The 16756-nt window shown below is 37.2% G+C and overlaps 1 protein-coding gene across 1 annotated transcript in view; it reads right to left on the minus strand.

The window, feature by feature from the left end:
* Positions 1–354: 354 nt before the first annotated feature.
* CD44 (CD44 molecule (Indian blood group)) overlaps positions 355–16756 on the minus strand; it is a 57427-nt gene continuing 41025 nt past the window's right edge. Inside the window, exons 7-9 of the mRNA XM_010287277.1 lie at positions 6338–6460; positions 4823–4901; positions 355–738 (exon numbers count right to left, since the gene is read on the minus strand). Of these exons, the coding sequence (XP_010285579.1) occupies positions 522–738; positions 4823–4901; positions 6338–6460 (419 nt within the window). The 3' untranslated portion in view covers positions 355–521. The remainder of the gene's footprint in view (positions 739–4822; positions 4902–6337; positions 6461–16756) is intronic.

The raw sequence follows: 16756 nt of genomic DNA on the forward strand, positions 1-16756 counted from the left end.
TTTGTTTATACTGGCAGACTCTGAACGCACCTACTGCTCTTCCTGGCTGGAAGGCATTTCTGAAGGATTCTGATGTTTTAGGCATTGTATAGGAAGCCTTTTTGGTTTAAGTTTGATTTTTGCTCTTGACATTTGTTCCTCACTTACTCTTGTACCATGGCAAGTTTTGTACCTTAAATGCCTGTAAGATGGAATGGCAGGATACTTCTGTAGCTTCGCACAGCGAAGACCCTCCATTTGAGGAACAATGGCGTAAACTTGTAACCCTCATGGGACAGATTGCGTGTCCTCTGTGTAGGAACTGGGAACTGAAAACATTATGCAACTCTCAGGGGCTTATTTCAGATAGCAAATGTCAATTTTGTAACTCAGACATCATTTTAAAGTGATTAAAAATGAATAAAACTTATGTTTAATTATGTTCAAAAGACATCAGTAGCACAGTGCATCTGTGAATTCCTGTCCAAATTCCATGTGATTTTGAGTTCCCCAGCTCTGATGTACTTGGCAACTTGGTACCATTACACTCCAGTCTTGATGTCAAGCTCGTGATGATTTTGTGTTTCATTAATGGTGAGTAATTCATCACATGCTCCTGTTCGGTCATTTGCCTGTTCTTTATGAACCAAGTGCACCATTTCTTGTGATTTGCTGGCATCTCCATTTAATCCACTTGTCTTTCTGTCCTCCATTGCCCCTTTGCCATTGTTAATCACTAGCTTTTTCTTCTGCCCACATCTAGAAAGAAATAAAAACAAAATAAGTACTATAAATGAAGACTAACAGAAATAAGAAAAAAATTGAAAGTCAGTATTGGGGAAAAGGTGCTTGGAAATGAAACTTTATATGGAAAAAAATTGGCAGGAGCTCACTTACTCGATTTGCATCTATCGTTACTACAGATAGGAAGAACATTCCTAACTGAAAGCTTTTCTGTTTCATAACTGAAAGACTTTCTATCATTTGGATATATCCACAATTATGAACTTTGTATATATCCCACTGTAAGGACAGGGTCATTCTAAATCAAGACTTGGCACCACACCTTTGAAAATGCTCAATTTCTTGTGATAGGAGAAAATTTCAATCAAGCTCTCACCTCTTTATACAAGATAACTTTTTCCCTTTTTGTATTAGCGTGTCAGGCCTAGAAGCCCACCAACAGCAAAGAAATACGGGGAACTACTCTTGCTACTATCAACAGCATTGCTCCTTATGATATTAAGTTAGAAAATAGCTACTGTGCTTTTAAAGTTACACTCACTGCAATGTTGCCCAATAAATGCTACATGTAGCTCTGAATGAACACACACACATACTCTTTTAAAAAGTCACCAGTCCAAAACTGATGCATGCTGGTCAACATGGTCTAGGTCTTCTTCATGGTCGTAAAAAAGCACTAGTTACACAGCTGTCAGATTTGCCCCAGACTGTTAGGTTAGTTTTCTAGCTACCTGGTGCTGAACATCCTACTTGTCCTCTAACATCCTTGTGTAAACTGAGTATACAAAGCACAGCTCTCTTAAGAGGGACAATATCTCTGTGAAGTTGTACTTTAAAGTGCTTTCTTCTTAAATGAAGCATATTTTGCCTTAAGGATTAATTTGGCAGTTCAGTTGCACTATTATCCTTTCGAAATATTGTTTTTTCATGCTTACTGACCAATAGATGAGGGTTATTTTATCCGAATGTTGTGGTTTAACCTCAGCCGGCAGCTAAGCACCACACAGCCTCTTGCTCTCTCCCCCCACATAGGATGGGGAGAGAATCAGAAGAGTAAAAGTAAGAAAACTCATGGGTTCAGATAAAGATAGTTTAATAAGTAAGGCAAAAGTCACACACACAAACAAAGCAAAACAAGGAATCCATTCACTACTTCCCATCGGCAGGCAGGTGTTCAGCCATGTCCATCAAAGCAGGACTCCATCACACAGAACGGTTACTTGGGAAGACAAACACATAACTCCAAACGTCCTCCTCTCCCTTCTTCTTCCCCCAGCTTTATATGCTGAGCATGGCGTCATATGGTATGGAACATCCCTTTGGTCATTTGGAGTCAGCTGTCCCAGCTGTGTCCCCTCCCAAATTCTCGTTCACCCCCACCCTACTGGCTGGTGGAGTGAGGTGAGAAGCAGAAAAGGCCTTGACTCAGTGTAAGCAACTGTGCTTAGCAGTAACCAAAACATCCCTGTATTATCAACACTGTTTTCTGCACAAATGCGAAACATAACCCCATGCTAGCTACTATGAAGAAAATTAACTCTATCCCAGCCAAAACCAGCACACTCAAGTAGCTCAGTGCAGTGCGCTAATGTTACACACACCCTTGGGAATGATTCCTGCTCTGCAGCTGTGAAATGATGAAAGAGGCCAGCAAGGAGCTGTGGAGCTCCACAGCCTCTTGAAAGACCAGCTCAGAGTGCCTTTCCTGATGTGATGGTCAGGCTGGGCAGGGTCTGTTGGACTCTGGAAGGAGATCCTAGCACTTTTTACAACAGGCACCAGACAGAGGCAGTCGTCTTTGCAACAAGAATAACAACGACATAACTGAGTAACTAACTAACTAAATAGGACCACACTGAACCTTGACCATTTTGGGTTTTGGTTAAGAAAACTTATGACAACACTAATTTAAAAATAAAGAAAAAAAAGAAATACTAGCAATACTATAGTCAAGCAATTTGCTATTTACTGAGAAGGCCCAATTGCTTGACCTTAAAAAGGCCCCTTCCAACCCAAAGATTCTATGATTCTATGAAATCTCTGCCATACTGACCTCCTAATTAGAAAGGCTAAACCTATTAATTTCTGAATCAGGAAGTTAACTATCTTGAAACTAAGGCCTACACTTCATTAGGCTTTTTCAGACAACCCAAACAAGACTGAAACTGGGGATGCTGCAGTTAGCATTAATTTAAAAAATGGTGTAACTGACAGCATTACACAAATAAAAGCACAGGTCATTCTCACTTTTTAAATAAATTAATGCTTGAAACAATCTCAAATTACTGCTCAGCTAACAATGAAATGCTCAGTCCTCCTTTCTCAGCTATCCAGTTTTCTCATAGTACTGCTGCAGTGTTAATTTAGGATTATTTGGCATTCACATGCAGTATGCTGACTGCATATCAACTACCTCTCTATGAATTTTCAGCATATTAGCGCATCAGAATAGATGAGGAAAGGATTCTTGACTTATTCATGTTATCATTTGGATCCTGCTAAAGTGAAAGAAATATTCCACTCATTTCAAGCATACCAGAGTACATCCCTGCTTCAAAAAGTTTTCCTCACCATGATTAACACATATTACTAGGGTCAATCCATGCATTCGTACACATACATGCACCCACATGCACATTCTGTCTTTGTGACTTGCTCCCAGCTGCATGGAAGCTCAAAGTAAAAGATATGTTTTCCATTAACAGTATCTAGGGCATAATTTACAGCTCTGAGATTGTGTCATTTCTTGTCAGATGCAATCTATAATTAGCCATAGTGGTCCTGTTTGTCTGTTCCTATGGTGACTCTGGGTTAAGAGGGAGGAAACAATGGCAGCCTCTACTTTTAAAGGCACAACAGGGTAACATATATCAATAAGCCATGCTGTGCAGGGTGTATAACTTCAGAATCACTTCACAGAAAGAAAGTTGTAGAGTTTTCTGCTCACCAGATGCTTGATAACTTTCTTATTTCCACAGGTCTCTAATAAAGCTGTCAAATAAGCATTGATATTCCAGCTACAGTCATAGGACAAACATACCAGGTGGCATCTTACTACTGACTTCAGCAAAACTATATCAGTTTACTCTGTCTGGCAATCTGGCATTTAGTTTGCACTGCCTTGTCTCATAGAAGCCTTCTGCATTATGGGTGGGCACTGCCTGTGTTCCCTCCTCACTATGGTAGCATTTCTTTATTCTAGCACCCACACCATGCATTGGAGAATCTTGACACTATTTCACAGAAGTATTAACATATGCCTTCCTGCAACCAGCACACTAGGAATAAATTTGCTCACTGCTTCCTGAACAAAAATCTCCACATATTATATGGTTACTCTGATAAAAAAAGTTCAGATTTGACATTTAAGCAGAAATAGTTACACTGTTAAAGGGGTCAACTTTATCATTCATGTAAGACAATTGAGAAGGAACCTCAAAACAGCCCCCAGAGAAAAGAAAGAGGTAAGAATATTATAACCTATCCTTTAGGTTAGAGTTTTTTCAAATTTCCTGGCTAACTGCACAGATCACTGCAACTTTCTATTCCTCAGCTTCTTCATCTGTAAAGTAGCATAAATAAAGCTACTGAGTACTCTGTTAGCAATGTTAGACTATGTCCCTGTGACTGCCAGGTGGGATACTGCTTTTTGTTTGGAAGGATCAAATTAATCCTGTGACAGCCCTTCATACTGTACATAGACAACACTGTTAATGGTGGAAGATTATACTCAGCTCATTCTGTGGTTGCTACTGTCTATGTCCATCTCACATAGTTTTCACTCTCAGTGAACAGGAGTTTTCTATTAATAAGTAATAGGTAGAGAATAATTAAGTCTCTGTGATCTATATACAGTTAGGTTCCATCTACAAGTAAAGTCCAAATGGTTTATACAGACTTCAAGTGGTTCCACGTGAATGTGAAGGCTGATGTGTGACCTGTACAGGACATGGTGGGCCTTCACATCCCAAGTCACAGAGCTTCGCAGAGGAAGCTCTTTCTTGTCTTAAGCTACTTTTCTTTTAATGAAGCTTTGAAGCCTCTCAATGAAGAAAATAGCATGGCAGTGTGTTTTTAAAAAGTAAAAGAGCTACCTTACCTTCTCCGACTGTTAACAGCAATGCACACTGCAAGAATCAATGCAAGTGCCACAAGAGCAGCAACTATGATCAGCCATTCTGTGGGGAGAGTTGAGGGAGGGGAGGAGAGCATGTTAATATATCTCGTGTAGTTTTGCCATTTTGCAGAACTGCAAGAACACAAACTTTTACATTCTTTAAACTGTCAGACTTTTTTCCTAGCTTGCATCAATGTTGTTTTGTTTTACAAAGTGCTTCTGTGCAAATCGAATAAATTTTCATCATTCAGCTATACACAGGCCAACTGAGATGAAATACCCCAACACTGTTAGCACCTATAAGCACTATACTTAGGCGAGCATAGGTGAAGAGTAGTATCACTGATTTATGCCAAGAGCAAAAGAAAAGGTTTAGCAATGATACACCTGCAATCCCAGATAGAAAAAGCAGGATGACTTTCAGGTGGAGTGAAATGTTCATTTGTTCATTTAAAATTTTACTTTAAGGGCAAAAATACTAAAAATAATTTAACTAATACTAAATAATTCAATAATACTAAAAATACTTTGGGGCAAACTTTTTAAAAAAAGGAACTATAAAACCCTAAGAGATCATATTAGCTACATTTCACTCCAGTGGAACAGAGTCAATAAGAAGATGGCTGAGGAATTTGCTCTTAACATTTTTAGTAAAAGAGATTTCACAACCTTCCAAGTAGCCTGTTCTTTAAGCTGTGCTACGATTATAGACAGAGATCCTCTCTGAAAAGCTAACTGCTTTCTTTTGTTTGTTTGAAACAAGTCTCTCTTGTTTAACAGGCCTCCTGCATTTCATTTGAAACAAATTACTACTTCTAATTAGTTAATTAATTATTCCATGGTGAAAAACTGATAAGCATTCTTTTCGTAGCATACTCTTCTCATACAACCCTTCAGTTTTCTCTGAAAATTATGAGATCTTCAAAAGGTGCTTCAAAGGTTACCTTTCAAAAGCAGTCTTTGTGCTCTTCTCCCTTTTTTTCATATGTGATTAACATAATACCTTGAACTGAATAAAGAGCTTAAGCTCTGGACTTGCTACGCCTAAGTAGAGTGGGATAAATACTTTCTCTGTTTTAAAAATTACTATATTGTTAATATGTCCCAGAATATATTTGCATTCTTTTGCAGTTGTATCATGGTGTTGGCTTCTTTCTATTCCATTTTAATCTTCAAGCCCTATTCTGCAACACTCGTCACAGCTATTATTTTCACCAAACATTCTTATGGATATACTTTGCATGTATCTCTACTCAATTTTGCCTGATCTCATATCAATTTATAAAGGTTATTTGGATCTTAATCCCATTCTCCAAATGCATGATGTATCTCACCTTGGTATTACTGAGTTGAATTGTTATTGAATTATATGAGTTACAATATACTCAATTTTTCAGACTACTAGTGAAAATGCTGAATATTATCTGATTCAGAAAAAATCCTGGAATGACTGTACTTGACCTTAAATTGTTAAAACATGTGACTTCAAAAACCTACCTGGTACCTGGGCCAGTGTTGGTTGTGAAACTATTTTTGTTGTTGTGGTCTCTCCAGGGAAAGTAGTGGACTCATAATCTCCCTTGTGTGGTCCTTGATTACCATATATACTGGAGGTAGATCCTAAAGAACAAAACTATCCATTAGGCCAAATATGCTTAGTGAATATTTAACAGTGAGGTACAAAGACTATGACTTTCACAATTAAAAAAACATATTCTAGCAAGTTCATGCTGAGGTCATTAACAAGTATTTATACTGGAAATAATGACATAGACTATAATCATCATACTTATCTGAACTATGGCTAGTTTTAGTATTTTGAATAACAAAACTCATGGTTTTCCCCTCTTGTGTCTCTCATGTTTCAATTTTGAATACGCTATACTTCCGTAAATGAAAATGCAATTATAATTGCCTAGAATTTTTCTGGAGAAAATGTAAATACATGTGAATGTTGGCAATTTTTTGAAGAGGTTTTTGTCATACAAGTCAAACATCTTGTCTGTTCCATGGGGAAAAGGGAGGTTGGGGGGAGAGAGAGAAAGCACTTTACTTTGTTATTTAAACATAAAATGATCAATATGGAGACATTTTGAAACTTTTATTTTTATTCCTACACAGGATAAAACTGAATTTCTAAAATTCTAATGCTTTCATAAAATAGAAGGATAGTTCTCTGAACGGTTTTAGATTTGATAGCTATGTACAGAGTGTGACTTTAAAAAAATCAAACTATTTTTCCTAATAGAAAAAATGCTTTCGAACTTAGAGGTGGACCTCCTTGTCCTTTTTAATAAGTTGTGCAACTTGGTTCTAAGATGATATTTGATCTTAAATCAAAATGCATACTTCCAGTCTCAAGTATTTGCTACGCTGGCCATACCACTTGAACTTTTATCCAATTACATTCCTGGTCCACGCTGTTGCCATACGGATATCCCAAGTCTAAAATTATCAGCAGACTATAGATACAGCAATTTAATTTGGGACTACCACTTCATTATCACTACAAATAAGATATTACAGATCTTTACCTCTCTGAATTTTTCCAGACTCTAGTAGAGCAAATTAAGCACTGTAATCAGCTCTGAAGTTCTTTTTCTTTAACACATGTTACAACTCGCTTCTAGGCAGCATTTCTGATCTCATTGCCTAATAGCAGCTGGCAAATACAAAACTGAGAAGCATGTTTTTTCCCTCCGTTACACTTAGCCAGTAAGTAGTTCATGAATCTTCTAGATGTTTTCATTACTTTTATTAACAAGAAACTTACTGACTGGTGAGTTGTTTTGTGCTATCTCACCACAAAGGACAGAGCACTAATTCAGCAACCAAGGGTCCTCATCTAGCCTCCAAGAAGGCTGACCAAGAGGAACATACTCACTTGCCTACCCCACACCTCAGCAGAATTTTTTTTTAAGATGCTTTATATCATCCTTGAGAAATGCCTGAGCATTTCCACCACAAGCTCCTTAGAAAAGCATGTAGACATTTATTAAAAGTTGTGTGCTTAGAGGACATTAGCCTTTTCCCTCCCCTGAGCATTGAGAAGCAGCAGCAGAATTAAGTCAGAGCCCCTGCTGTTATGGCTCTGGGAAGGTGCTTGCAAGTGGCAAGGAAGGATCTTTAAAAGCTCTCTACATTTAATTTTGATGATGTACTAGGTTTTTTTCTGACAGTTATTTTTTGGGTTCCTTCAGTGGACTGATCTGTTATTGCATGGACACTTGGAATGTGACAACGACAGATCAGTCATTAGTGTGATGTCAGACCACAGCTTAAACATTGCTGTCGAGAAAAAGCAATTGAAAGTAGTATAGTACATCATTCATTTGTTCAGAGAAAGCCTTTATCTATAGTCTGCCAATATATTTGTTAATCTTTTCCATTCTATTACAACAATATTGGGGCAATGTTACAAATGAATGAACCTTTCAATAAATAAACTTTTTATGATGATGGTAATGTCTTTGTAATTCCCTTGAATCATGTTTTTAAAAAGCACTAAGCGAAGATAACTGAAAAAAAGGAAGAGTTTTGGGACTATGGCCTTATGAGCCTTTACCAGGGCACTGAAAATGCAAAGAGTCAATGCAGACATTCACCTTGAAAATTATCTTCAAACTAGTTCCTACAGGTTTTATGTGCTCAAAACAGAAAGGTAGCAAACATTTTTTCACAGGGTGTAATGTCTCCACATAAAATTAAGGAGGCGGCTTAGATGAATTAAGTGAAAAGAGCAGCGATAGTCAAGAAATGAGTTTGTTGTAGTAGGAAACCATTATTAAAAATAGATTTTTTGTTTCCAATAAAATTCTATCAAATATATATTTTGCACTTATATTGCTGTGTCTGTGTCAAAATACTATAAGTCAGGCAATTTTGATAGGGTTGATTTTATTGGGTGTATATAAAATTCAGGGGAAAAAAAGCAGGCAAAATTCTACCTAACAATGTAGGAATTAGCATTAATTAATTAATAACAGGATTATCTTTAAATTGCTTGCTATATAAAAATATAAAAATATCTTGTTTATGTGCAATGAATGTCCACAGAGCACTGGCCAAAATCTACCCTGGGATGGTTCCACTAACTTCCAAGAAAGTGCATGAAAATAGTATTTGGATTAGTGTGCATGAAAAAAAACCTTACTGTGAGGATAATTATTTGTATGGAAACTGCATTTGGGAATAAGGAAAAGTCCCCTCATTATTAGCATGTGTACGGGAAAAAAAAGGTTATATGTAGTGTAATAAGTAAACACTGTTAGTGTTAACTGCACTAACTCTATCAGAAGAATAACCCTTAAAAAAAAAAAGTTGTTAACACATGAAATGTCAGTTACAGCCCAGTAACATAGCTATAATTAATCACTGGCAAGATACAAACAGCAAATACACATATAAAAAAAACACTTCACAGAGAATTACCTTTCTTTTGAAACATATTCAACTAATGTAGATAGAATTGGGATTGGGGAAAAAGTGACAGACAGTTAAGTGTTACATAGCTATCATTTGTGCCCAGCAAAAAAGACAGAAAAAATACTATCAACGTATGTATAAGTGTGAGGAGAAAGTTTACACTTGTTCATTTTGATAACAGTGTTACCATATACAGATAACAGAATATAAGAAAAGGTTATTTGCAAAACACTATTTTCAGTCTTTTAGCAAATGTCCTCTGCTTTGCACAGGAAGAGATTCCCTTTAACAACATTTTATAAGCAGGTTGTAAACAATAATAAAAACCAAAAAGGAAATAATAATATGACAATAATTTACAATTACGTTTAGTACACACGTTTTTGGATGATCGTCGTTATCCAAAATAATAACTGACAATGGATAATTGAAAATGCTCGTCATTTGTAGTTCTTACTAGTAGGAAGAGGAGTCTGCAATTGGGCAAGATGATCTTCAATGTCTGGAAAAACTGCAGGTATCCAATTGATATGGGAACCATCTGTGGTGTTTCCTTGTTCACTCTGACTTCCAGATGGAGTGCCAGGTGCCAGTGGCTCCTTGGTTGCTTTCTCTTGGTTAACATCATCCACGGACTCTGCGACTACCATGACGATGGCATGATCAGCTTTAAGGGTGAGCACTCACAAAACCACCACCCACATTATTTCCCTTTTTCCTGTATAACAGGAAGCCAGAAAGCCACATCCATCTTCTTCATTAAAAGCACAGAAGGAGAAAAGACATGAAGGCCTTCCCTTCTTCCACACTGCCACTGGCTTCTGAGAGACCCTTCAGCACGACATACATGCACACCATGTTGGAGGGAGATATTGGCTACATATACAGATCCCAGTGACAGATGGAGAAGGAAGACCTTCAGAAGAGACCACAGCAGCAGCAAACTAACCCTGTAATTCAGGAGTGAGAGGCTGCACTGCAGCCAGATCTGTGGCGGTCTTGCCTGGCAGTCCACCGGTGAGGAGGACTAAGGAACTGAAGGCAGAATTTATGGAACATAATTCTGTGATTGCCCTGTTGTCACTACCAGGACAGCACTCCCCAGTGACAGTGCTGCTGCTGAGTCACAGGAGCAAACCACCTGATTAACATACCAGAGCACCTCCACCACACCAATCATGGTGCCAAAGCATATCGAGTCTGATCCCACTGATAGGCAAGAAAGGAAAATGGGATTGGGGATTCAGAATCGCCAAAGGGTGTGGCTTGCAGAATAGTCAGGAGGACACCCAGAAACATGCTCCAGCAAAGGACAGGAACCACCAAGTGTAGCAGCAAGGAGTTCCTTATGCCTTGTGAAGGTAATTCTATCAACAGCACAAATCCCACCACAGATTTTTGCACTGCAAGTCCACACTGAGAATGCAGACCCCCAGGATGAGAAAGATAGAGAAAGGAGTCAATTTCAGAAGACGTAATGCCTTATTTTGCACAGGCATGAGAAATGAGTATGATCCATTATTCTTACTGGTACCCATCAAAGGAGAGTCATCATCAGCTTTGTTCGTACTAGCTGTGATCCTGTGGAGGACCTCATCCCCAGGGGCGTCTGTGGGATGCATGATGAATTCAGTGCCCTGTCCTGGTTCATTATCTGAAGGCAGAAGTGGCTGAGTTGGGTCTTCATGGTGGGCACCATCAGGAGAGGCAACAGCTGTTACCAAGATGTGAGGTGTCCATGCTTCCTGGGTTATGTCTTCTGGTTTCAGAACATCAGTGGAGACTATGACTGTTGTGATGATGGCTAAGTTAATTTCAAAGATCTTTACAAAACCCCACTTAATGTATTTTTCCCTCTTTGTTTTATTTAACAAGCTCTACCTTTTTCTTTTTTACCCTATGCAGAATACACAGTGAGGAAAAACAACAACCCACAAGCAAACAAGGTCTTCTGTCACATTATTTTTGTTTGTCTGTTCCTTCACTAATACTCTATTGATCACTTTAATAGTTGCTTATTCATTTCCTAAATTTCAGTGTGGATTAAGGCGTGTAAAGACTTTCCAAAGAGTAGGTAATAGCCACTTAGACCTGACTATTTGAGATAGACAATACCATCATGTTAAAAAAAGGTCTTTTAAAGTTTATTTAGGCATCTCTCTTTTTCCATAAGATGATGATAATGTGTGCTGGTATCCCAAGAGAAAAAATTAAAATTAATTCAAATGGAAAATTAAGGAATGAAATTGTTTACTGAACATTCTTTACACATCATTCTGGCAGTGCTAAGACTGTTGCTGATGCAAAAGAGTAAGGATGCCACAAAAGCATGCTAAGAAATAGGCATAGCTTAACAAAATACACTTTCAGAATTTCCAAGTTCTCCAAAACATTAACTGAATAATAAAGGTTAATATTAATTCAAATTTACACCACCAAAAACTTAAATCACTAACCAAAATGAGAAATCAAAAGATGCATTTTCAAACAACAGTAGCCTAAAGTGTTAGTTTTGAAAATACCTAGTGATCACTATTTAGAAGGGAGAAAAAAAAAATATTATTTTCAGAATAAAATGGGTATAAGAATTCCTGTTGTTACACAGGAATAAGATTAGAATTACTTGATTGAAAACATTTGAATAAATTGCCAAATCGTAATTGAGGTTTCATGTTTGCAATTGATCTGTAAAACCACATAAAGCTTAACAGGCTGATAACCATGAACTGTGAAGCTTTATAGGATTTCTTCCATATTTAGAAAACAGGAGTAGGGAGTAGAGAAAAGAACTGTATTTTAATCCACACAATCTTTGGTTTTCATAGTTCTTTGGCAAAGTGTTGCGGATTAAATAATCCTGATGAAAACGGATTTTGAAGAAGGGAAAGCGTAAATGCTAATTTTTCCTTAGCATTTTATTTTTAGGAAATGCAAGAAAAATGCAAAAAGTTTTGAAGCACTATGATGTCATAAAAATTCATTACTAAACAACAGAAATACTAGAATAAAAAAGCAATATTTTGATTTGGGATAATTTTAACTGGATAACATGCAGAGTTTAGGACTCAAAGTTAAAATATTGCAGAACTGCATGAACAAACTGCAGTAAATTATTTCAAAGTTCACAGTATTAAGAGAGTCTGTGGCAATGGCAAGACCAAGAATGATCAGACATCAAAAACTGTTTTTGTCTATGATTCATTTACACCATCCACCACCCCCACAAAGCCATTGCTTCCTCAGTATCTCCTTCTACTAAAAACACACCCAAGAAAAGCTGAGGGACATAAGAAATAGGGGACCCAGAGAAAAGACAGCAATTCTTGTTGGGATGTTCACATGCAACAAAATCATAAAAATGTTTGCACTGCTAGTTCACAAAAAGAATGTAGACTCCCAGGATAGAAGGATAAGGGATAGGACTCAATTTCAGAAGAAATAATGTCTCATTTCACACCCGGCATGAGAAATGAGTATGATTCATTATTCTTACTGGTACCTGTCAGAGGAGAGTCATCACCAGCTTTGTTCATGCTAGCTGTGGTCCGGTGGAGGACCTCATCCCCAGGGGCATCTGTGACTTCAGTGCCCTGTCCTTGTTCATTATCTGAAGGTAGAGGTGGCTCAGCTGAGTCTTCATAGTAGGCACCATCAGGAGAGGCAGCAGCTGTTACCACGATGATTTAACCAGCTGAATTAACCAGGTGAATTCCACCTGTGTACTGCTGTGCCCCTCCCATTCCCACCATGTTCAAGTCTCCTGTTCTCTTTAAATCACTGCTACCCTTTTCTCACCACAAAAGGGGAAGAGAAAGGACACCTTCTGTCCTCCCGTACATCATCGCTGCTCTCTCAATGTATTGATTGGACATTTTCATTTGGTATTCTCATCCACTCTTTTACTTAATCCAAAATATTCCCAAAGACAGTGGACACAGGGAAGGGACATAGAGACAGCAGTCAGGACAATTCCCTGACCTGTGTCTCATGCTGAGCACAGATCCTCAGCTTCAGGGACACTGTCAAGTACTGCTACAGTGTGTTTTACATTGCAGATATCAATACTGACAGTAAAGAACTCTTTCTACAGGCATTGATTCTCCTTTGTTGCTCAAGACTCTGTGAGTGTTGATAAGTTTTAGAAAATGGTTATAATTCATGGTCTGGTCATGGTAGTCATAAGATTAGGTTTCCTCCCAGAATCAGCTTCAAATTTTGGCATTACTAAAGGATTTCACCTATTAGAATTACTTTGTGGTGTGGTGTTTACTGAACCCACCACTCACACTGTTCTTCTCTTCCTTACATGCAGACTTTCTGGTTTTTATTCTAATTGGGATCATAAAGAAGAAAAGGAAACAGACTTTTCTATGCATTTTCATTGTCATCAGCTTTTCAGCTTTGTAACCTAAGCTATCCTGCTGTTTCAGAATAGCTGGCTAATGCTGTATAATGGCAGGAGCAAAAAGAAGAGAAACATCAGAGAAACAGCAATCATAAAAGAAATTCAACTAGCTGTCACAAAATCAAAAATAGTTTCTGAGCATTTTCTGTTTAAGAAAGGATTAAAGTTACCTTTCCTCTTATTTCAGGAATAAGTAATGTGTTTCTCATATCATGTTTTTAGAACATTATTTTGATGGTATAAGTGGTATGTGTAACACAACACTGCATTATTATGTGTCATGCCAGTTTTATAAATTCCTTTCTCTCATCATTCTACAAACCAGAGGCAGAAATGTTTTGATAAAAACTATGAAAATAACATTCTTTCCCCAGATGGATATTCAAAAATCAAAAGCATTAACCTGTTGATGTACAAAAATGAATATGAATTCAACTTTATGGTAAAGACAGTTTGGCAACATCAAATACTATAACTTACGTAATGAGCTGGACGCAATTCCACAGTCATTTTCACTAAGGAACAGAATACACTAAAAGTGGTGTTGATAAGTAAAAAATAAATGTTCTGTACGGAGCTAAAATTGAACATTTCCATCTCACCACCATCCAAGCAAAGCACAGAGAAAATTAATCACTCTATATCGTTGAGATACAGAGATCAGTAGTTACTCCTCTCTACAAGTTCATACAGTATCTTTCCAAGACAGGCCATTTGAGAGACAGAAGTGATGAAATATACATAACTGACATTTTTGCTAATACCTGTAGTGGAAGACTCTTTTTCATGATTAATCTTTCTGGAAGGAATAATTCTATCCATTACAGCAGGTTGTGTGGCATAATCCTCTCTCTTGTCCCAACCTGGATACACCAACACGTCTTGCGCTGAGTCATTCTGTTTGGCCCCATGGTTGGAGGCCATAGCTGTTATGATGATGGTGAAGCAATTATGAACTCAGTACATAAAGATGCATTTCTCATATTACTCTCCTCTTCGGTTCTTGTCTCTATGACAGGCCTTGCTCACATGTCTACTACATTTAATAGCAAAGAGAAGTAAAGCAGATATGCTTCTCATTCTGGTTTATGTTTAGAAAAGTTGCCTACTCTCACCAATAAGACTGACTCCTTCCTCAAACTGAGCATAAGCTTTTCAGAATCAAGATGTCTCATTGTTTTTCAGAAGTATTTCCCTGAATCATGCTGTTGACTTTTTATTAGTTGAACATCAAACAAACATCCACTGATACAGAATTAAGAAGAGCAAAGGCAGAAATAACTGCAAGAATATGACCCATCTGTAAGATTTTAATCACAGAATTTGAGTGTATTGACTATTCCATTTTTTTCCCCTCAAGATTTCACTGTTTTATTAGTTGCAGCATCTCCAGGAAAATAGACAAGGAAGTCTGACAGAGGGGAAGGCTAGCACATGCTGCATATTTGTGAATGGCACACACAGTAAATAAGACAGGATTCAACTGGATAATATTTGATATTGCAGTTATTTAGAAAAATATTATATTGTCCATATCAACCAATCTGTAGCTTTTATTAGACAGTCACAGCAAAAGAGTACCCAAATCTTCTAAGCAGCATAACCTTCCTTAAACCCTTCCAACTCAATGAAAAAAACCCAGGAAAATTGCCACAGCATGTTAAAATTTTAATTGCAAGTATGCCAAATTATATTGCTATAGTAGTATAGTATTGTACAGTACGGTATAATATTTATATATATCAGTAATACATTGTACTGCATCACCAGATTTTCGAAGGATGTTGATGAAACACCTGGGGTTGACATCTTAGCAGAATGTGGGCTTAGGGACTGCTGAAGCAGTGAGCTATACAAAACTTTTGGTAATAAAATTACATTCAGTTGTAGGTATAGATCCACAGTATACAGAATCTCAAATAATGGTTATGATATGCTTGTCTTCAGTGTCCTGTATTTGATAATCTGCAAGAGTAGATGATGAACTGATGTTCACTGTTGGCAGTGCTTAGTACAGCACATCAGTCATTAACTAGGAAACTTAGTACACTCACAGGAACAGAAACTAATATATGTCAATTTTCAGTTACTAGCTTTATAGTATAATTTGATCTTTTACATTTCAATTGCTTCAACAGATGGAAGAAAGAATCTTGTCTTTTATTCCTCATTATGCTTTGTTTTTTTCCCTTCATCACCAGTATCATCTTGTAATAGTTCAAAAGTGAGGTGAGTAGATATTTTAAATAAAAATTTTTAGATATAATTGTCATATTAATAAAAACTGACACCCCTCCCGATCCAATAATGACTTGCAACAGGGGAGTGAACACAGCTCCCAAATATGTGAAAAATACAACAGGCATTATTATTTTTCCTTTTAAACATTCATTGCTTCCTACTGATAAAATGCTGGTAGGTAGCCTGTTAAAATCTTTTGAATGCATGACACAGAACAGAAAATGTAGGAGACAGTTACAGACTTAATCTACTATAGCTCTTGACACACAACCCAAATAGGAGAGAAAACAAAACTCCAGGAACAGGTCTGAATAATAGAATAATTAAAAAAAAAAAAGTAACATCAGAATTTCTCAGGTTTATTCAAGAACCTCTGTTATGGCCTCATATGCAAAATTGTTAGTAAAAAACCCCTAAAACTAAACCTTGAGTAAATGTGACCTATAATATTACCTGTATGAGAAGATTCCTTTTCAATATAATTTTCAGCTGCAACAGTATGTTTTTCAATACTCCCAGTGGTATTTGCAGGATTTTGTTCTTGACTGATCCATCCAGAATGAACACTGTGTAATAGTGGATGTTGGGTTGGTCCTTGACGTTTTTCATTTTCACTTGTAACTAGTGCTGATAAGATGATAATTCAATCAATAATGATCAAAATACCCAACACCAGTCATATTATTCTCATCTTCATGGTCTAAGCAACAAGGGAGGTTGGCTTTTCTGTTTTGGCTTTTTCTTTTCATTGTTGCATTTGATGTGAAATGAAAGATGAAAGAAGACAAAAGTTCTTTGAAAACCCTATCACACAAAAGCATCACTAGGATCGGACGATTTATGGG

This window comes from Phaethon lepturus, unplaced genomic scaffold (genome assembly GCF_000687285.1).
Source record: "Phaethon lepturus isolate BGI_N335 unplaced genomic scaffold, ASM68728v1 scaffold9495, whole genome shotgun sequence".
In the NCBI taxonomy this organism is placed as follows: Eukaryota; Metazoa; Chordata; class Aves; order Phaethontiformes; family Phaethontidae; genus Phaethon; species Phaethon lepturus.